The sequence below is a fragment of the Cebus imitator genome, unplaced genomic scaffold, assembly GCF_001604975.1.
Source record: "Cebus imitator isolate Cc_AM_T3 unplaced genomic scaffold, Cebus_imitator-1.0 Scaffold135, whole genome shotgun sequence".
In the NCBI taxonomy this organism is placed as follows: Eukaryota; Metazoa; Chordata; class Mammalia; order Primates; family Cebidae; genus Cebus; species Cebus imitator.
The window spans coordinates 3,694,605-3,717,381 of record NW_016107450.1 but is presented as its reverse complement, the minus strand read 5'-3'; the positions used below and the strand labels follow the sequence as shown (position 1 = coordinate 3,717,381).

The 22,777-nt window shown below is 39.3% G+C and overlaps 1 protein-coding gene across 1 annotated transcript in view; it reads left to right on the top strand.

Moving 5' to 3' along the window:
• PATJ (PATJ crumbs cell polarity complex component) overlaps positions 1-22,777 on the top strand; it is a 413,527-nt gene that overhangs the window by 178,189 nt on the left and 212,561 nt on the right. The window contains exon 26 of the mRNA XM_037743097.1: positions 7,588-7,687. Coding sequence (XP_037599025.1) covers positions 7,588-7,687 — 100 coding nt within the window. The remainder of the gene's footprint in view (positions 1-7,587; positions 7,688-22,777) is intronic.

The window sequence follows — 22,777 nt, the reverse complement described above, 5'->3', positions numbered from 1 at the left end:
CATTCATCCCATTACCCCTGTTAAGAGGCTTTACACCTTTTTTCTTGTCTAAAATAATCATTTAAGGCCACATTTTTTTTTTTTTTTTGATGGATTCTTGCTCTGTCGCCCAGGCTGGAATGCAATGGCGTGATCTCTGCTCACTGCAACCTCTGCCTCCTGCATTCAAGCGATCTTCCTGCCTTAGCCTTCCTAGTAGCTGGGGTTACAGGTGCACGCCACCACACCCAGCTAATTTTTGTATTTTTAGTAGAGACGGGATTTCACCATGTTGGCCAGGCTGGTGTTGAACTCCTGACCTCAGGTGATCCACCTGCTTTAGCCTCCCAAAGTGCTGGGATTACAGGCATGAGCCACCATGTCCGGCCACTTGTATGTAATTCTTGAAGTACACCTTTTTTCTCTTTTTCTCTTCCACCTCAAGCTAAGACCAAGGCCAGGAAATATACCCACTATCTTCTGTGATCAATATCGGGATTTGTTTATTTTTTAAAATCTTTATCTACTGCAAGTTTTACCCCATTAGGAAAAAAGCCATAACTGAATTGAACACATGGGACAACTTTAATTACAGACATATACATAGGGGCCAATAAAGATATTGAATCCTTGAGGTTTTAAGGAAAGAGTTTTTGCAAAAGATGAGGAAACGTGTCATGAGGTTGTTTACGAAATTAAAGGATTTTCTCTTTAACCTGATTGACCACTGTCTGAGTTAAAATTTTAATCACAAAGATTGTGTTTAGATTAGCAGTAGTGCATGTTATATGATCAAGCTGTTGTGGGATTTTTGGGGGGCACCTATTAATAAACATAGGTAATATATAAAATCCCAGAAGATGGTGGTTATTGCTTGCAGAGGTGTTTTTTTTTTTTCCTTACAGATTGCAAGTAATTAGTTGCAGAATTCTTTCTCAATCTTTTAGAAGTACAAGCCTTTATTTTCAGGAATGGGAGTTTGGAAGGGTGATATTTTTAGTCTAACTTCCCACCTTGCTTGGCCTCAAGGGGGCACTTGGGACTCATTAAATACTTGTCTCTCATTAGATAAAAATATGTAGATACTGTATGATTATATTTATATAAAAGTCTAGAACGTACAATCTGTAGTGAGAGAAAGCAGATCAGTGGTTCCTTGGGAATGAGGTTTAGGGCAAGAGGTGGGAAAGAGGGATTTTAAAAAGGCATGAACAAATTTTTAGGGATGATTGTTATGTTCACTCTCTTGATTATGGTGATGGATTCAAATTGTATCCTTTAAATGTGTGCAGTTTTGTGCATGTCAATTATACCTCAATATATTGAATTAAAGCGGTTAAAGACAAAAAATTTCTACCATCTTACAGCTTGCATTTCTAGTGGAGCAAGGCAAACAGGAGAATCAGCAACTGCTACTTTAGGTTTTTTTTGTGAGTGTGTGATGGAGGCGTCTCACTCTGTCACCCAAGTTGGAGTGCAATGGCGTTATCTCAGCTCACTGCAACCTCCACCTCCCAGGTTCAAGCAAACTATTTTTCTCAGTTTCCTGAGTAGCTGGGACTACAGGTGTGCACCACCACACCTGGCTAGTTTTTGTATGTTTTAGTGGAGATGGGGTTTCCTCATGTTGGCCAGGCTGGTCTCGAACTCCTAACCTCAGGTGATCTGCCTGCCTCAGCCTCTCAAAGTGCTGGAATTACAGATGTAAGCCATCACACCCGGCCAGCAACTGCTACTTTAAAGTAATTTGGGGATAAGACATGGAAACCCACAAAATGTGAATATCTGGAAGGAACCAGAATTGAAGCTCTATGAGGGCAGGGACCTCATCTGTTACATTGTTACTCTACCCCTATTACCCAGAATACTGCCTGGCATCATATATTTCCTGAATGAATAAAGAATCCTAAAATCAAAAGACACCTCTGGCTTTAGGTTTCCAAGGATCAGCAGAGGCCCTCCAGACAAGCACCACCTTCTAGTGCTCCACTAGGCCTCCTGATTTGGGACTTATAGTTGTTTCTGGCCTCAGTCATATGTCACAAAAGCACTGTTTAAAAAAAATTTTTTTTAATTCTTTTTTTTTTTTTTAAGACGGGGTTTCATCACGTTGGTCAGGCTGGTCTTGAACTCCCGACCTCAGGTGATCCACCTGCCTTGGCCTCCAAAGTGCTTGGATTACAGGCGTGAGCCACCACGCCCGGCCGAAAAAAAATTTTTTTTAATGTTTGTTTTTGAGATGGTGTCTCACATTGTTGCCCAGGCTGGAGTGCAATGGCACAATCTCGGCTCACTGCAACCTCTGCCTCCTGGGTTCATGCAATTCTTCTGCTTCAGCCTCCCAAGTAGCTGGGATTACAAATGTACACCACCATACCTGACTAATTTTTTCTATTTTTAGTAGAGGCAGGGTTTCACTATGTTGGCCAGACTGTTCTTGTACTTGTGACCTCGTGATCCGCCTGCCTTGGCCTCCCAAAGTGCTGGGATTATAGGCTTGAGCCACAGCGCCCAGCCTTACTGTTTAAACTTTAATCTGTCACTTTTATGTGATTAAGAAGGGTTCCTAAGAATACTTAATCTACCCTGTTGCTGGAATTTTGTGAATTCATGTGTTGATGCAAAGATCTGACTATTCATCAAGTGTTTATTGGTTACTTATAGTGAATCAGTGTCTGTGCAATGATCTGGTGATCTAACATCAAAAAGGAAACATTTAAGGTAACACTTGGTGGGGACACAGACAATAAACACCACACGGGTGACTGGTTACTACTCCAAACACATCTGAGAACAAGATTATGTAATCTATTGAGGAAAGTTCCACATAAGGTCCCAGGAAGGAAAACAGTAGGTGTATGATTCTTATGAACTTTGGACTGCTCCATTAAACCAATTGAATTTCAGTACATGGCAAAGGTATTTGCATTCAGTAAAAACCCCAGTAGGAGCCCGGGATTCAGTCCCAAAGTCATCTGAGTTATTTGTCACAAAGAAAAACACCTAGCCACTGCATTAATGTTGCAACAGGAGAAATCACATCAGATTCCACATCGCCATTACAGGATGGCCTTTTAGTGGTTGCAGAGTGCTCTTTTTGCTGTATTACTTTTCTCTGAAATTACATCTTAGATGCCAAGCATTATACTACATTCTGGAATGACAAAGCACCTTCACCATAAGACGTGTTCAGATCAGGGTGCCACATGTAGTGAAATAAAGAGAATGTAATTAGTAGGAGAATAAAGATGTGCCCAACATGCTAAGGGAGCGTCTTCTTTTCAAGGTTAGGAGGCCAGGTGACTAATCTATCTCTTTAAAAATTATTATCATTGGGCCGGGCGCGGTGGCTCAAGCCTGTAATCCCAGCACTTTGGGAGGCCGAGGCGGGTGGATCACGAGGTCAAGAGATCGAGACCAGCCTGGTCAACATGGTGAAACCCCGTCTCTACTAAAACTACAAAAAAATTAGCTGGGCATGGTGGCGCATGCCTGTAATCCCAGCTACTCAGGAGGCTGAGGCAGGAGAATTGCCTGAACCCAGGAGGCGGAGGTTGCGGTGAGCCGAGATCGCGCCATTGCACTCCAGCCTGGGTAACAAGAGCGAAACTCCGTCAAAAAAAAAAAAAAAAAAAAAATTATTATCATTAAAAGAAGTTTTTTTGTGCATGTTATTTTCTCCTTAATATAAAAGGAAGACGTGTTCTCTAGAATCATTGACAGTCAAAAGGGAGACAGTACAAATCACCTGACACTCATTTCTAACAGAGGTCTAGGTTTGGTTTGGGATTACTCACTTTAAAGAAAGAGAGTGACTAAAAACTAAACCAACCAACCAACAAACAAAAAACCAGTGAGTAGATCTTTAGTAAGTCTCTAGTTTTGTTCTAGTTTGCCTCAGCTCACTGTTTTTTGACCTGTTTTGCATTACGTAGATTGCAAGGATAGGCAATCAGGATTCATAGAAATACTAGTATTGGCCAGGTGTGGTGGCTCACGCCTGTAATACCAGCACTTTGGGAGGCCGAGGCAGGAGGGTCATTTGTGGTTAGGAGTTTGAGACCAGTCTGGCCAACATGGTGGAACCCCGTCTCTTCTAAAATAAAAATTAGCCAGGTGTGGTGGTGCATGCTTGTAAATCCCAGCTACTTGGGAGGCTGAGGCAGCAGAATTGCTTGAACCCGGGAGATGGAGATTGCAGTGAGCCAAGATGGTGCCACTGCAGTCTCCAGCCTGCATGACAGAGCCAGACTCTGTCTCAAAAACAAAAAAGAAATACTAGTATTAACTGTAGGTTTCTAAAAACTCTTGGCTGTTTTCTAAGTTTTTCTTCAGTGTTATTTCATGTATTCCCTTTCTTCAAAAGGTCATGAACTTTGATTATGTGAGTCTGGATTCCTGTATAACAATGATTGTGAGTTTGTGGTTTTTGTGAAAAAGAGATTCTTAAAATTAGTATTAAAAGGCTTGTACATTTAAAGTAATGTAAGTTTAGTTAACTATTTTCTGGAAATTCTGGGAGTATTACATTTAAATAATGCTTATTTCTATGAACCAATCAGAAACAGATTGTTTATTTTGAGAGATTCACATTAATTTATTAATATGCTCTGAAGGTAGAAAAATATTTCATATTCAAAGTGAAAGGTAAGGACCTTTCTTTCTCCAGTGCAGATACACAGAGTGTGTTCAGCTTCTGTCCTGCAACTATAGCCATATTCAAACGTGGACACAGGAATGCAAAACCCACTGGTTTTATGCCAAGGAGCTGTTCTTTCCAGTGGACCCAAGACATGTTCTTCTGTGTGTGGTTTTTTTTTTTTTTTTTGAGATGGAGTCTTGCTCTTGTCACCCAGGCTGCGGTGCAGTGGCGCCATCTCAGCTCACTGCAACCTCCTCTTCCTGGGTTCAAGTGATTCTCCTGCCTCAGCCTCCCAAGTAGCTGGGACTACAGGTGCGTGCCACCACACCCGGCTAATTTTTTGTATTTTTAGTAGAGACAGGGTTTCACCATGTTAGCCAGCATGGTGTCAATTTCCTGACCTTGTGATCCGCCCACCTGGGCCTCTCAAAGTGCTGGAATTACAGGCATGAGCCACTGCACCCGGCCTCCAAGACATGTTCTTGTACAAAAACACAGACAGGCAAACAGAAAGTCTAACAAACACATTCTCTGTTGTCTCTCAACCGATTGAGAATAGATCTTATAGAACCAGCATATTATAAATTCTCATCCCAACTAATAACTCTCAATGGTTAGACCATAAAACCAAACTCCATTTATTTCTACTATCAGTGAGGAATTAGAAGTACATATCAGAGCCAAACTTGGTCTCATATCAGAAACAAAATCATAGAAGTAGAAATAAAAATCAGAGGAACTGTCAAAAAGGCAAAGTTCTGTTGCCACTTGGAATTAACCATAGGTGCCAAAAAATCATGTAAATGGACTTAAACAGCTCATGAATTGCATTTCTGAGGCATCACAATTTAATTGGTTCTGGTAGGTGAGTCTGCTTGAGCATCTCAGTGGGACCTCCAAAACTGTTCAAAGTATAATTTAAGAAAAAAATAAAAACATGACTGAAAATTATGCAAAATGTGCAGGTGCCAAGTATTTATTTAACTGATTAATGAGGGAACCAACAAGACGGTAAGCCTGGTTCAGAGAGAGTTGAAGAGAGTGAAGTGTTTACAATTGCTGAAAGAAAGAATGCTTAAGATTCCAATTTAGATACAAAACTGGTTAATGTCTTACAGGGCAATAAAACTGTAACCTTTGGAGTTATCTTTTTTATAGGACTAAAATCATTTGCATCTCTATCAGACAAAATTAATATGCAATGACATTGAACAAGAATTATTTGCATTTCTGACATTTTTCTAAGGTTAATAATGCATCAGGGAACCCAAACAGCATGAGTGACAACCAGTTGTTGAGTCACTCAGCAAACAGTTCAGGGAGGCCTACAGTGTTCCCAGGACTGTTCCCAGAGTTGAGGATACCACAGAGTTTGTTTTGTTCTCTACCCTCATGAAGGTCAAAATCACCTGGTCTAGTTGCACATCCCTTGCTCCAGCTGCCTTTGCCACACCTGGGGAGAGCCTGGCCCTGTACATACCCTTCTCTCATGTGCAGCGGAAGGATGCCCCCGGTATCTGGCAATCCACATTCAGACTATAGGGAGACCAGAACGTGCTTATTCTATATTCTTTTTCAAGAGTATCCATAGAAGCTAATTAAATAAGTCAGTTATACAATTTTGTCTTAGATATAAACAAATTCCGTTAAAGAGAATTCATCTCATAATATTATTTCAAAACCTGGCTATGTTTGTTCTGAGTATTGTCTTTGATGTAGGATAACCTGGTTCTGAGGAAAAGGTTTACTGAAAAGAGTTCATTTGCCTTTACTCTTCATTTCACTCAGTTTTAAGTTTCTTCAGCTTAAAAGAATTAAAGAGACAAAGTGATCACATTTCTGTATTCTCCTATTCCCTAAGAGGCATTTTGTATTTGGCATCTTCCATCACTCTTGCATTTTATAGATTTTTTGGATGTTCTACAAATGTATAGTTTCTGCTTTGGTTCGACATTATCTTAAGTAAATATGGGTGTGTGCCTTTCTTTATGACTCTCAAATAGTGTTTTCTGTTTTGGAGAATTTATTACATGCCTGCTTTCTGTAATGGACCACTCATTGGCCACTTACTGAAGTGTATCCTGCCATTAGTGGTTTTGTCATATAAAGCATAATTGAATGTGCTTTATTGAAATCCTGTAGCATAATTCAGTTATCCTGGTTTCTGTGGAGTGCTTGGCTATATTGGCTCCTATTCTTTTTAGCAGCTTGAGTCTCACCATTGAGTTTGGCATGTTTTATTTCTCCCAGCGTTCAAGAAAATATCTTCATTCTGTGAAGGTAATTTGATCATAGAGTTTAGTTCTACTTTAATTGCGTGTATGAACCAAATATTGATGGGCTGTATCATTTGGTAGATGAAGTAAATGAATATTTATGCAGATATAATTATTCATCATGAAGATATCTCTTTCTGAAAATGTTAAAATGCGTGTTGACCATCTATAAATTATAGATGAATACATTTTCAGTTAGAAAGTCTTGGTATTTCATGTATTTTTTAAAGAGTAAAATCTGTAACTTCTACAATTGAAGAAAAAGTTTAAATAATTGTAGAATTCATACAATGCATAGTTTTTACTTTTACATTTATTTTAGAAATGTCTTTCATTTGAATTTTCTGGTTAGTAACAAAATTAAGCTCCCACAATGTAAAGAAAATACAGACAACGGACTTTCTCACCAGAGAAAGAAATGCATTCTTTTAGGTAGGTCAACAGTCTTAAAAACTTGCTTTTACATTCCTGTTTTTCTGCATTAGTGGGTTTATATCACAGAGTCACTTTTCTATAATAACATAAGCATAAAAGAATACATTGTATTTGTTTTACAGTCCTCTGATATGAATGAAGTTTGAGTTCGGTACAGTCTAAATATTTCCAGACTATCTTTTTATGCTTTTTGTCATTGAAGGACTAGCACTATACAGAAACATTTAACCCTTCTCTCAAATTTTGCATCTTCAGAGGCAAGGAACTGCTCCACCTCCAATGAAACTGCCTCCTCCTTATAAAGCTCTACCTGACGACAGTGATGAAAATGAAGAAGAAGATGCCTTTACTGACCGTGAGTGCCTTTTCACTATTTAGGGTAGATGCAGAACTTATTAAATTTTGTTTTAATGACTGTTGTAAATTATCAGATATAGGGCTGTGAGTTCTTCAAAAATGTGCATGAACATAGGCTAAAAAAGAAAATCTATACCTTTGCAGCTTTTGTGGTCATTTCCTAAGCTTTTCCCTTTGACAGTGAGAAAGGGAGTGTTGAAGGAAGCTATGTTGTACGCTGTTTTCCCTATATTTTCCTCTAATATTATTGTTTGGTTGTGAATACAAAAATGTTCCGGGTCCCTGAAATTAGAATTTGACCCATAATAATCTGGGTTGGATGCAGATTTCAGCTGTTGATTACTTGTCTTATTCAAAGTGATGTTGCTAATGCAGAATTACAGAAGGCCCACCAACTTATATTTTGTCCTTTAAAATTCATTTCATGATTTTCTTTTGCATTAGCTGAATCAGATATACATTCATACATATATTTAATTGTGGCTATATTTAAAATAATTTGCATTTCTTTTATGTATGTATAGTATGTACTATTGCTAATGTATACCATATTTCTTTTGGAGGTGATGAAATGTTCTAAAATTAGATAGTGGTGATGGTTGCACAGTTTGTGAATATACTAAAAATCACTGACTTATACAATGCAAATGGGTGAATTTTATAGTATGTGAAACATGTTTCCTTAACAGAATGTTTTCCCATCTACAATGTAGAAAAGGAATTCAATGTCAAAATTGAAAGAGTCAAAATTCTTACTCTAGCAGTTTCTAGAGTGTGACCTTAAATATGCCCTCTTCTGTAAAAAGGGTACAATAATGATACCTACTTCATAGGGTTGTAATGAGGAGTAAAATAAAGCAGTGAAGCCTTTAGCCTGCCACATAGTGAGTCTTTGATAAGTATTATAGCTCCTATTATGGTTATAATAATTTATATTTTTCTTAATATAACAAATACATAAATAGCAATAACATATAAAATAAATGTAACTTTATAATAATTAAATTTGTTTTATAAAAACTTGAATTGCACTTTGCAATTTTATGAAGCCCTTTCTCTTGTGTCATTTTCTTCATGTATTCAGTAAATCTTTGTTGAATACCATCTGCGTTTCAGTAACAGTGTTGGGTCTGCTATGAAATGAATAACATCTCCCTCCTTTTGTCTTGATGGAGCCACCAGCCTGGAAGGGATAATGCGAAGGCATGGGAACAAAATGTGCTAAGTGTCCTGTCGGCTTCAGTTCTCAGCCTCTTTTTGGAGAGCTACACAGGGTGTATACAGTAGATATGTGTGTGCACATGTGTAATATATCTCCTTGTTCTGCTATAGATATCAGGGCAGCTGCAGCAGAATGGAGCTGAGCTGTTATTACTCATATCACTTTCTGGTTTGCTAGATGGCCAGTATTTACCCAGTTATTAGGAAACCTGTTTGAGGTGTGCACCTAAAACTATGTTTTAATCCTGGCTCTACTACTTGCTAGTTGTGAGTTTTTGGACAAGTTATTTAACATCTTCATGGTTCACACTTGCTTATCTATATGGGGCTGAATGAATATCTTATCATAATTTTTTCATAAGGTCGTTGTGACAATTAAGAAAGAGCATTTGAAGAGCTTAGTATAGGCAGTGTGATACCTAGTAAATGAGCTGGTTTACCACGTACCAGGCACTGTTTTAAAGCCTTTGTGGGTATTATTAACTTAGTCAACATACTAACTTTGTAAGGTTCTAATTATACAAATAAAAGCTCAGAGAAATTACAGAATGTGTTCAAAGTCAGATAGCTAACAAATAGTAGAAATGGGGTTCAAACCCATGTACTACTCCAGAGCCTATAATGTCATCAACCCTTGCTGTTACTTGAAACTCATTATGGTTGCAGAAATAGGTACAGCTGGGCACGGTGGCTCACGCCCGTAATCTCAGCACTTTGGGAGGCCAAGGCAGACTGATCACCTGAGGTCAGGAGTTCAAGACCAGACTGAGCAGCATGGTGAAACACCCTTCTCAAGAAAGAAAGAAAGAGAGAGGGAGAAAGAGGGAGAGAGGGAGAAAGAGAGGAGGGAGAAAAGAAGGGCAGGAGAGAAGAGAAAAAAAGAAAAGAAAAGAAAATCAAAGAAAAGAAGGCCAGGCGTGGTGACTCACGCCTGTAATTCTAGCACTTTGGGAGGCCAAGGCAGGTGGAACATGAGGTCAGGAGTTTGAGACCAGCTTGGCCAACATAGTGAAACCCTGTCTCTACTAAAAATACAATAATTAGCTAGGCATGGTAGGGCATACCTGTAGTCACAGCTACCCGGGAGGTGGAGGCAGGAGAATCACTTGAACCTGTGAGGCAGAGGACGCTGTGGTGAGCCAAGATCGCACCACTGTACTCCAGCCTGGGCAACAGAGCCAGACTCCGTCTCCAAAAAAAAGAAAAAGAAATAGGGACAAAGTAATTTGGAGTTCTCTTGTAAATAACACTTTTATGCCTAAAATAGGCAGACTCAGCAGTGTCCTTCCCAAAGTTACAAGCTCATGTGCATAGGCACATATACACAGCAGCAGTGGGGTCAGGAGGGACACTAATTTACCTTAAATGCAGAAAAAGATTTCTAATACGCAACCATCCTTGAGCTATAATATACATTTCACAGATTCTCTAGCAGACCTATTTTGGCGTGTATATTACTTTTCATTCATTTTGCTTCCTAATTTTTTTCCTTCCAAGTGTACAGTCCCTTCCCATTTACATCCTATTAAATTTACTGTTAACTTCTCCAGAAGAGTTTGAATTGTATGGAGGTATTTGTTAGGTAATTCACATTTTTTTTTTTTTTTTTGAGACGGAGTTTCGCTCTTGTTACCCAGGCTGGAGTGCAATGGCGCGATTTCGGCTCACGGCAACCTCCGCCTCCTGGGTTCAGGCAATTCTCCTGCCTCAGCCTCCTGAGTAGCTGGGATTACAGACACGCGCCACCATGCCCAGCTGATTTTTTGTATTTTTAGTAGAGACGGGGTTTCACCATGTTGACCAGGATGGTCTCGATCTCTTGACCTCGTGATCCACCCACCTCGGCCTCCCAAAGTGCTGGGATTACAGGCTTGAGCCACCGCGCCCGGCGGTAATTCACATTTCAAATGCACGTGAGCCTGAAGCCTCTGGCCTTCCTATATTTCCTTTTGAAATAGATCCCATGGGTTTTTCTTTGTTCCTTGACTCATGTTAAATAAACACTGCTCATCTGCTCTAAACTAAAAGTATTTGGGGTTGATGTTTTATCAAATTCTTGTCCAAAGACTAAGTCTTTATTTTCACAGTGATGACAGTAAGACTACATGACTTTCCCAAGGATCATGATTCTGAAGCGGATGGCTGCAATTTAAATCGCAGGCCTACAGGGAAGTGCCGATTTTGTTAGAAGGGTCAGAGAGATGAGATGCACATGGTTTTTTTGTTGTTTTTGAGATGGGGTCTTGCTCTGTCACCCAGGCTGGAGTGCATTGGCACAGTCGTGGCTCACTACAGCCTCAGTTTTTCAAGTAGCTGGTACCACAGGCATATGCCACCAGGACTGGCTAATTTTTTTTTTTTAATTTTTTGTAGAGATGGAATCTTGCTGTTTTGCCCAGGCTGGTCTCAAGCTCTTGGGCTCAAACTCTCCTTCCCAAAGTGCTGGGATTATGGGTGTAAGCCATCACGCCCTAGTCTAAAGCATGTTAAGAGCTGGCTTTGGTAGTTATTTAATTGTAAAGTTTATTCCGACAAGAAATGTTGAGTGGACGTTATGCGTGGGGAGACACTGTTCTAGGTGTTGAGAATATGGCGGGGAACATGGCTGTTGCTCTCATTAGCTTAGATTCTAGTGGGGGAGAAAGATTATAAACAATCAGAGTTTAAATAGTGACAAGGACTATGAATAAAATATAATATAAAATATGATTTAGATATTAATTAAAATATTAAAAATATTTAAATATTTAAATATTTAAATCATATTTAAAAATATGATTTAGATATTAATTAAAATATTAAAAACAAATTCATTTAAATTTTTAATGTTAAAATTAATATTAAAAATGGTCAAAATCAATTTTAAAACAAAAATTAAAAATCAAACCGAAACATGGTAGCATGAGAATAAGTGCATCGGAGGAAATGATAAGTAGAATGGTTAAGAAAGGCCCAAATAGGCTGGGTGTAGCGACTCACACCTGTAATCCCAGAACTTCGGGAGGCTAAGGCAGGCGGATCGCTTGAGTCCAGGAGTTTAAGACCAGCCTGGGCAACGTGGCAAAACCCATCTCTACAAAAGTTACAGAAAATTAACTGGGGGTGGTGGCGAACACCTATAGTCCTGCCTACTTGGAAGGCTGAGGTGAGAGGATCGCTTGAGCCTGGGAGGTGGAAGTTGAGTGAGCCAAAATCATACCACTGCCCTCCAGGCTGGATGACAGATTGAGACGCTGTCTCAGAAATAAAACCTAAATGAAAACGGAGCCACACTGCAAAGATCCCATAGGTCAGGGATTTTTTTGAGACTGTGACCCACATTAAAATACACTTAACCAATATAGATGCACACACACACAGAGGAATATGCATGTATAACTGAAACAAAAGTTTCATGACATATTACTTACCTTTATAATGTATGAATCTTACTCTTTTTTTATTTTATTCTATTTCATATTTTTAAATGCTGATTGCAAGTCAGTATATTTTATGACTAACCAACAAGTTTGCAACCTGCAATTTGAAAAATGCTAATTTCGATCCATGGCTTTCAAACTTCATTGTGCATCAGGATGTTCTGGAAAGCTGGTTAAAACAATAATTGACAGTCATGATATGTCCTGCCCCCTAACCTCAGCCCCTTCTGATTGCTTAAGCCTGGAACTGATCATTTGCATTTATAATTAGTTTCCAAGTGATGCTAGTATTATATTTCTGAACCAGAGACCACACTCCGATCGAAATGGTGTTTAAAAGCCACGGGAGCCCACAAGTTTACTTAGGAATAGTGTGTAGACAGCAATAAGAAGCAAACCCAGGACCTACCCCAGGAGCCGGCAAGGAGCACTCTAGCATAAGAACACTTCTAGGAGATTAGGGGATTATGTTGTTTATGAGGGAAAGGTGTTTCAAGAAGGCTGTCACTGACCTTCAGTGGTCATGCTGCTAAGAAGTTGAGGAGGCTGGAGACACGAAAATAACCATTAAATTTAACAACAAGAAATTGATGAGGAAGAAGAGAAAGAGGATACTTGATAAAATAACTGTAGTATGCGGTGTGCAGGGGCTCACCCCTGTAATCTCAGTACTTTGGGAGGCCAAGGTGGGCAGATCACTTGAGCTCAGAAGTTTGAGACCAGCCTGGCCAACATGGTGAAACCCTGACTCTACTAAAAATACAAACGTTAGCTGGGTATGGTGGCGCACGCCTGTAGTCCCAACTACTAGGGAGGCTGAGGCAAGAGAATCGCTTGAACCTGGGAGGCAGAGGTTGCAGTGATCCAAGATCACCCCCCTGCACTCCAACCTGAGCAACAGAGTGAGGCTCTGTCCCCGCTTCCCCTCCGAAATAATAAGCATAGTAATTACCGTTTACACTATTGTGAAACTTAAATGTTACAACCAATATAGAGAGTGTGGTATGTAGTGGGCATTTATATTTTAGATCACTAATCTTGCATAGTTGAACATCTTTTATGACATTCTGGTGTCTAATTATCATAAGAAGTCTTATAACCATTAATTGAACCACAGTGGCTTGAACTTTAAGAATTAGGAAAAAATTAAGAAACAATATACTGCTTCGATGCCTAGCTCTTGGCAAAACCACCATTATCAAAGGTTGCAGGATTTGTCAAAGGTACGTATTGATGGTGCAGGAACTTTTGACTTACTTTGTGGAAATGGCCTTTCATACCTAGAATTACAATCAGATCGTTTGTCAAGAGTTCAAGATCACTGAGAGCATGAAGAGATCACTCAGTTCACTGTTCTGTGGTGACGTGAAAGTGTTTGTTTCTAACTTTAATCCTTCTTTGATCTTGTGACCCAAATTTTCAGTCAGCTCTTTGGAAAATGCCATGTCTTTTTTTCACTAGCACTTTCAATTTTCCAACCAAAATAAAATGTTGTGTCTTCTCCAAAGTGGACCTTTTACCTCCTATTCTGAGTTTTGGCTGAAGCCGTTACCAGCGCTCCCATCCCCCCACCCTAGAATGAAATTTCTCTTGTTTGTTATGTCTCTTCCTGACAATGGATCGACAAACATAGATGAATCTTCATTCCCAGGCTCTCTTGCATTTGTAGTTGTTCCTTTACTTTTTTTTTTTTTTTTTTTTGAGACAGTGTCTTGCTCTGTTGCCCAGGCTGCAATACAGTGGCATGATGTTGGCTCACTGCAACCTCTGCCTCCCAGGATCAAGCAATTCTCCTGCCTCAGTCTCCTGAGTAGCTGTGATTATAGGCACCTGCCACCGGACCGGGCTAATTTTTGTATTTTTAGTAGAGATGGGATTTCATCATGTTGGCCAGGCTGGTCTCAGATTCCTGACCTCCACCCGCCTTGGTTTTCCAAAGTGTTGGGATTACAGACATGAGCCACCGTGCCTGGCCCTTTACATTTATATCACCACAGTTTTGGTAATTACACAATAATAATCACAGTCTGTTCAGTACCCACTATGTGCCATACGTTCTCCCCAACTCTTTCAATGCATTCTTATTGGACGCACTGAAGAGCCTTTGAAGAAGGCATTATACCTTCTGCTGATTTCAGCGTACTGTCACCTTCTTTGGAAAACTTTGCCTGACTCCTTAGTTCAATATAGATTCCTGGATTTTTATTTTATAGCAATTAACTAAATATCACTTTAATGTACTTACTAGATTAATATCAATCTTCCCCACTTAACCCTCTAAGTTCCATGAGGGTAGTGACCGTCTCTGTTTTGGCCTGGCACATTATACAAACCCAGTATTTGGATGAATTAATGGCAGAGGGTCCATGACTTGGATGGTCAACAGTAGAGATGCCATGGAAATGCAGGTTTACTCGTGGTGCTTTGGAGATACTCCCTCCGACAAACTGTACCATCCATCTAGTTTCAGAGAATTCTATGCAGGACAGCTTGACTTCTCTTTCCCCACATGCCATTTCCCAGCTTATCTAAAGGCTTCAGTCTCCTGAGAGAGAAGCGTCTATCTCCAGAAAGCCCTGCTTTGATCACTTTGATCCCAGAGGTTAAATGTTTTTACAACAGCCAAGTCTTTCTAACTTGCAAGCATATTCATTCTTTCAGCCACATGTTTAAACTATGGGGAGCAGAAGATTATGGAATGACTTTTTGTAACATGTAAGAGAGTAGTCACAAAGAAACAGTGAGAACCACACTATAGACATGTCTCTGTCTATGTAGATAAGGTCCTAGAAACTCAGTATAACTGACTTTTTGCTGCCACTGGCTTCTAAGGATCTAGCAGAGATATGAATGGAACCCCACACTGTAGGAATCCTACAGCCCCTCCTTTATACTTCAGTTTCAGAAAAGCATGCTCTCTTAGGTGTTTTTGTTTTTCTGCCTTAATTTTGTTTTTCCCAGAAAAGACCTGGCCGTCATATATCATAATGGAATGTTTGGTGTACAGAGTGTGTTTGGATTATGAAGCATAATTATAATTATAAAATTAACCTGTGTGGCCGGGAGTGGTGGCTTATTCCTGTAATCCCAGCACTTTGGGAGGCCAAGGCGGGTAGGTTGCTTGAACCCAGGAGTTCCAGACTGGCCTGGCCAACATAATAAGACCCTGTCTATAAAAAATAAAAGAATTAACTGAGTATGGTGGTGCACACCTATGATCCTAGCTACTCAGGAGGCTGGGGCAGAAGGATGAGTTGAGTCTGGGTGGTCAAGGCTACAGGGAGCCATGATTGTGCCCCTGTACTCCAGCCTGGGCAGCAGAGTGAGACCCTGTCTGGAAAAAGAAATTAACCTGTGTACTGCCCAGTGCAAATAAAAATTAGATTACCAATTGCTTGCATCTTCATGTTTTACTTTAATTTTTATTGTTTTATTTCAATTATTTAAGAATAGGATACTAGCTAAGTCTTTGTGAAATGTGGTTTATTATCAGTTCTGTTAATCAGAGTCACAATATTTTTAAGCTGGGAAATGGCATGTGGGGAAAGAGAAGTCAAGCTGTCCTGCATAGAATTCTCTGAAAAGGGATAACTTTTAAGAAAAAAACTTTGTTGAGATATAATTCACATACCATATAATTCACCTTCTTAAAATGTATAGTTCAGTGGCTATCAGTATATTTAGAATTGTTCAACCATCACCACTATTAATTTTAGAACATTTAGCACATTTTCATAACACTTCCCCCCCAAATACCTACTCATTAGGAGTCAATCCACTTCATATTTATTTAAAATTCATTTCACATATAAAATATATACACATACATATTTTAATTTTTGAAAAGTAATTCTCATGTGTTCCCATGGAGTGGGGTGAGAAACCTATCCCAAACCTCTCTCCCTCATACAAAAAAATTCTATATTCAAGTTTGGGAGAAAACAGAATACTTGCTAGCCCCACTATCCTCAAGAATCTAGCAATGCATTAAGCTTACCTCCTCTCCTCTTCCAAAAAAAAGAAACAAAAAAACCCAGAAAGGAAGAGAACAAATTATTATTTACATATGGTCATATAGTTGTCAGTCTCAAAAAATTCAAAGCCTAGAAAGTATTTTGGCTCAAATAAGTAAGGCTATATATGAATTATACTTTTTTTCAAGACAGGGTCTCACTGTGTGACCCAGAGAGTGCAGTGGTGTGATCTCTGCTCACTGCAACCTCCACCTCTAGGATTCAAGTGATTCTTGTACCTTACCCTCTCGAGTAGCTGGTATTACAGGCATACGCCACCACGCCCTGCTAATTTTTGTATTTTTAGTAGAGATGGGGTTTCACCATGTTGGCCAGGCTGGTCTCAAACTCCTGACCTCAAGTGACCTGCCCACCTCGCCCTCCTTTCAAAGTGCTGGGATTATAGACATGAGCCCCTGAGCCTGGCCAAATTATAAATTTTAAATCTTCTTATCAGTATTATCTACTTAGGAAATATGATTAAAAAATTTCCTAATAGCAGCAACTACAAAAATAGGAAATTTTCAAGAACAATGGAATTAGGAATGTAAAAGTCATGGCAATGATTCATAACTTCCAGTCATTTATTCAGTGGCACTGCAATGAAAGTTATAAACCCATGCCCCATAAAAATGTATGCAAATACACAGAAACACTGTCATCCATGTGCATGGGTGTGTGTGTGTGCGCGTGCACACACACACGCACACACGCACACAACCTTTTATGTATAATTTTTTTTGCTTTGTGGGAGTCTTGAAGCCCATTTAAGCATACAAGGACCAGTGGTTAACAATCCAATAGTTTCTCTCTTTTTTCGTTTTGAGACAGAGTTTCCTTCTGTCACCCAGGCTAGCATGCAGTGGCATGATTACTGCAACCTTGACCTCCTGAGCTCAAGCAATCCTGCCTCAGCCTCCTGGCTAGCTGGGACTACAGTATAATTTATTTCTTTTCTTTTTTTTTTTTTTTTTTGAGACGGAATTTCGCTCTTGTTACCCAGGCTGGAGTGCAATGGCGGGATCTCGGCTCACCGCAACCTCCGCCTCCCGGGTTCAGGCAATTCTCCTGCCTCAGCCTCCTGAGTCGCTGGGATTACAGGCACGCTTCACCATGCCCAGCTAATTTTTTGTATTTTTAGTAGAGACGGCGTTTCACCATGTTGACCAGGATGGTCTCGATCTCTTGACCTCGTGATCCACCCACCTCGGCCTCCCAAAGTGCTGGGATTACAGGCTTGAGCCACCGCGCCCGGCTATAATTTATTTCTTATAGAAAACCATGGAACTTTATTAAAGATTTTATGAAAAAATAGAGTACCATACTATATTCCTGATTGAAAAACTAAGTGTATTACAGATTTCAATTATTTCTAAATTCATCTGTAACTTTAAGGTAATTAAAATTAATCTGCTAGGTGGAATAGGCTTTAAAAATATATATAAGCATTTGATCGAAAATTGACTTAGAAATAAAATGCTAGGCAATTTTGGAAAAGAAAGATAATGATGAGGGACTTGCCTTCTTTTTGTATCTGAATCTCTTCCAAACTGGTGCTTTTTTTTTTCCTTTTGAGAGAGTCTGGCTCTTGTCACCCAGGCTGGAGTTCAATGGCATGATCTTGGCCCACTGTAACCTCCACCTCCCAGGTTTAAGCAATTCTCTTGCCTCAGCCTCCCGAGTAGCTGGGACTACAGGCACCCACCACCATGCATGGCTAATTTTTGTCTTTTTAGTAGAGACATGGTTTTACCGTGTTGGCCAGGCTGGTTTCGAATGCCTGACCACAGGTGATCTGCCCTCCTTGGCCTCCCAAAGTGCTGGGATTACTGGCATGAGCCATTGCACCTGGCCTGAGCCATTGCACCTGGCCTGTATATGCTTCTTCTTTGACAGAATTATTCAGCTTCGTATCCTAAGGGATTCATTGTCATGTGAATATATGTATACGTAGATATTTATCTCTACAAAGATGTTTACTTCAGCATTTTTTACTAATAACAATTGTAGTAATATATATTTATGTATTTAATACATTATTTATTTTGACTAAGCCACTTAGCCTCTCAGTTTTTGTAGGCATTTGAGCTGGGGCAAGTTGCATCTCTTTCCTTTAGTTTCCTCATTTGTAAAATTGGAATAATAATAATACCCCCTTTTCACAGCGTTATTATGAGATTAGAAAAGATAATGTCTATCATGTGCTTATATAAGAAGTGGCACATAGGAAGTGCTCCAGAAATGCTAGCTGCTACTTTTTATTATTATCAATAGTAATATAAGATTCAGGCCAGGTGCTGCAGCTCATGCCTGTAACACAACACTCTGGGAGGCCGAAGGGGGCGGATTACGAGGTCAGGAGTTTGAGATCCTCCTGACCAACATGGTGAAACCCCATCTCTACTAAAAATATAAAAATTAGCTGGGCATGGTGGTATGTGCCTGTAGTCTCAGCCACTCTGGAGGCTGAGGCAGGAGAATTGCTTGAACCAGGGAGGCGGAGGTTGCAGTGAGCCGAGATTGCACCACTACGCTCCAGCCTGGGTGACAGAGCAAGACTCCATCTCGGGGGGTGAAAAAAATTATTCTTCAATATTGCTATTACAAAATAAAATTCTAGTGTAATTAACCTTTTCTCTAAAATTATTATTTGTTTAAATTTGAGAAGTCAGTTTTTTGAAGCTTAGCATGATTGAATAGGACCAGTACTTTATTAACACTGTTTACTGCTGGATTTCTCTCTGCCCACCTTTGCATCTTGACAGTATTACATTTTCTCTTTCAACTGAGGTTACTAGGACAGAAATGTATTTTGGAGTACTTCACTTTTCTCTAATACTTTTTCTCTTCCTACTCTTTATTTTCCCTGGACCAAAGGTAGATATATCATAGAAGCAATTGTATATAATATGGCTTTGTCATATTTCCTATAGAATTTTGATGCTGTAGCGTTGACATTTTACTTCTACTTCATTTCTCCCAACTTAGGAAGAATACACAGGAAAATTTTTTGAGAAAAATTAATGGTTCAGATGGAATCTAAAAGCTAAAACTAAAGCTTTTAAGGTTTACTTTGTTTAATATGAGTGCTAGTGTGCCAAACATTCCCAACAAACGTACAGCATAACTTAATCTCTATTATTCTGCCTTGTAGTATTTACGTTTTTATGAACATTCGTTGACTCACAAAGAGTATAATGTTGTTTATAAGTTAATTTTTGGCTAGGCATCTGGCTCATGCCTGTAATCCCAACACTTTGAGAGGCTGAGGCAGGCAGATCTCTCGAGGTCAGGAGTTCAAGACCAGCCTGGCCAACATGGTGAAACCCCATGTCTACAAAAAAGTACAAAAATTAGCCATGCGTGTTGGCACACACCTGCAGTCCAGCTATTCGATAGGCTGAGGCACAAGAATCGCTTGAGCCCGGGAGGTGGAAGTTGGAGTGAGCAGAGATTGCGCCACTGCATTCCAGCCTGGGTGACAGAGTGAGACTCTGTCTCAGTAAATAAATAAGCAAATAAATAAATAATAAAGTTAATTATCTTAATAGTCATTAACTGTCAACATATTTTCCTATTTAACTTTTTAATAAATTTTAATATAAAAACTAATAGCTTTCTTCCCTGTCTTTAATTATTTTAATATTTTACTGTGCTAGTAAAAACATTCTACTTCAACTAATTAATAGAATTTCAATATAGCAACCACATAGTCACAGAGAGATTTTTCACTTCCAAGTTACTTCAAAAATGCTAACCTAAGTAGTAACAGTAAACCAAATGTCAGCCTTGTTTGAATTATTGCCATTAATAAATACAGTTTTGTTTTCATTCTTAACCCGTGCTGTCACCAGATTATTGATCTCGCGCTGCTTCAGTGGTTCCATGAATCATGTATCTTTCATTTGGTCTTCTGGCGGTCAAAGCCAAACAGCAGTTTTTAACCAAATTAGAAGGTCAAAGCTGAACTTTGCAGGATTCCTAGTATTTTTTTAATTGAAAAAAGTGCAGAAGAATGTACCAAAGTACTATGAGAAGGGAGGTTTGAGAAAAAACATAAGCTTTCAATTTTATTTAGTTCACTTGAATTTTATGTAATAAAATATGCTTATTTGAAATAAGAAAAGCATTTTTTTCTTACAGCTCAGTAATAAGAAAACAACTAACTCAATTTTTGAAAATGGGCAAAAACTTGAAATGGTATTTCACCAAAGACATCTGAATGGCCAATAAAAAGATGGTCAATATCATTAGTTACTAGGAAAATGCAAACTAAAATCACTACATACTCACTAGAATGATTTTAAAGCAAAATGGTGGACAGTACAACTGGAACCCTCATACACTGCTAGTGGGAATGTAAAATGGTATAGCCATTTTAGAAAGCAATTTGACAGTTCTTTTCTTTTTTTTTGGGGGGGGGGGTGGGGGTGGGGACGGAGTCTCGCTCTTTCCTCCAAGCTGGAGTGCAGTCACATGGTCTCAGCTCACTGCATCCTCTGCCTCCCAGGTTTAAGCAATTCTCCTGCCTCAGCCTCCTGAGTAGCTGGGATCACAGGTGCCCACCATCTCACCTGGCTAATTTTTGTATTTTTTTCTTTTCCTTTTTTATATGAACTGTGGTTTTGTTGTATAATTTTTGTATTTTTAGTAGAGATGGGGTTTCACCATGCTGGCCAGGCTGCTTGAACTCCTGAGCTCAGGTGCTCTGCCCGCCTCAACTTCCCAAAGTGTTGGGATTACAGGCATGAGCCACCATGCCCAGCCAGCAGTTTTTTTAAAAGGCTAAATATAGGCTTACTATACAACCCAGCAATTCCACTTCTAGGTATATACCCCAAAGAAATGAAAACATATGTCCACAAAACATTACTCCATGAAAGTTTGCAGCAGCATTATTCATAATAGCCAAAAACTGAAAACAAGCCAAATGTCCATCAACTGGTGACAGAATTTACAAAGTGTATATCTATACAGTGGAATACTATTCAGCAATGAAAAGGAGTGCAATGCTGCTACATTCTCATCGTTCTAAATAAAGGAAGCCTGCTGCAACAGATGATTTACTGTATGGTTCCTTTTTCATAAACTGTCCATAAAAAAAACAAATTTATATATAGAGAAAGCAGACCTGGGTTGGGATTGGGCTTGATGGAATTTTTGGGGGGGTGGTGGAAAGGCTCTGAAACCAAATAGTTGTAATGGTTGTACAACTTCATAAATTTACTAAAAGTCATTGAATTGTACATTTACAGTGGGTGAATTTTATAGTGTGCAAATTATACTCAGTAAAACTTTTCAAATATTTCAAAGTTAAATATAATTTTAAATTAAAGAATCACATGTGTAAGAGATAGTTAAAAGTTATCATAAAATGATCTACATTAAAGGAGACAGATCGGGTTGTAAATTACTTTCAAGAAGTGAATAGCCTGGGTGTGGCAGCTCACACCTGTAATCCTAGCACTTGAGAGGCCAAGGCAGGCAGATCACTTGAAGTCAAGAGTTCCAGACCAGCCTGGCCAACATAGTGAAACCCCATCTTTATTAAAAATACAAAAATTAGCCAGGTGTGGTGGCACACGCCTGTAATCCTGGCTCGTTGGGAGGCTGAGGCAGGAGAATCACTTGAATCTGGCAGAGGTTACAGTGAGCTGAGATTACATCCTTGCACTCCAGCCCAGGCAACAGAGCAAGACTTTGACTCAAAAAAAGCAAAGAAGGGCCCAGGCACGGTGTCTCATGCCTGTAATTCCAGCACATTGGGAGGCCAAGGCAGGCAGATCACTTGAGGTAAAGAGTTCGAAGCCAGCCTGACCAACGTGGTGAAACCCATCTCTACTAAAAATACAAAAAATTAGCTGGATGTGGTGGCACTTGCCTGTAATCCCAGCTACTAGGGAGGTTAAGGCAGGAGAATTGCTTGAACCCAGGAGAAAGCAAAGGAGGGGATAAAATGTTTTTTGGCAGTGATGGCATTTGAGAACCTTAACATTCATTTGGTGGCTAATTTTATGTCGAGGAGCCTGAGACCAAGAGTGATTACTTTGCCCCAAACCACTAAATTAGTTACTGGTGAGGCCAGGACTAGAATCTAGTTCTCATTGGTGTTCAGGGCCACATGTAGATCCTTCCTTCCAGTGCCTTCCTCTGTGTGCCATGCCAGTTTTTAGCCTGAAGCAAACTTGTAATAAAAATTTATTGAGCAACTAGTAGTTCTTTTGGTTTAAAATTTTGTCTATTTTTTGTATCATTGTGGACTCTGTAGTTGATCTTTACCTTGCCAATAGGTGTCACTACATGCAATCAACAGCAATTATTACCAAGCATTTAAAGAATATTAAGAATGTTTGCCAAAAATAGTGCTTCTTAACAATATTTTCATGTTCATTTCACCAAATATATGAGTGTGTTCTCTTTTTTTTTTTTTTTTTT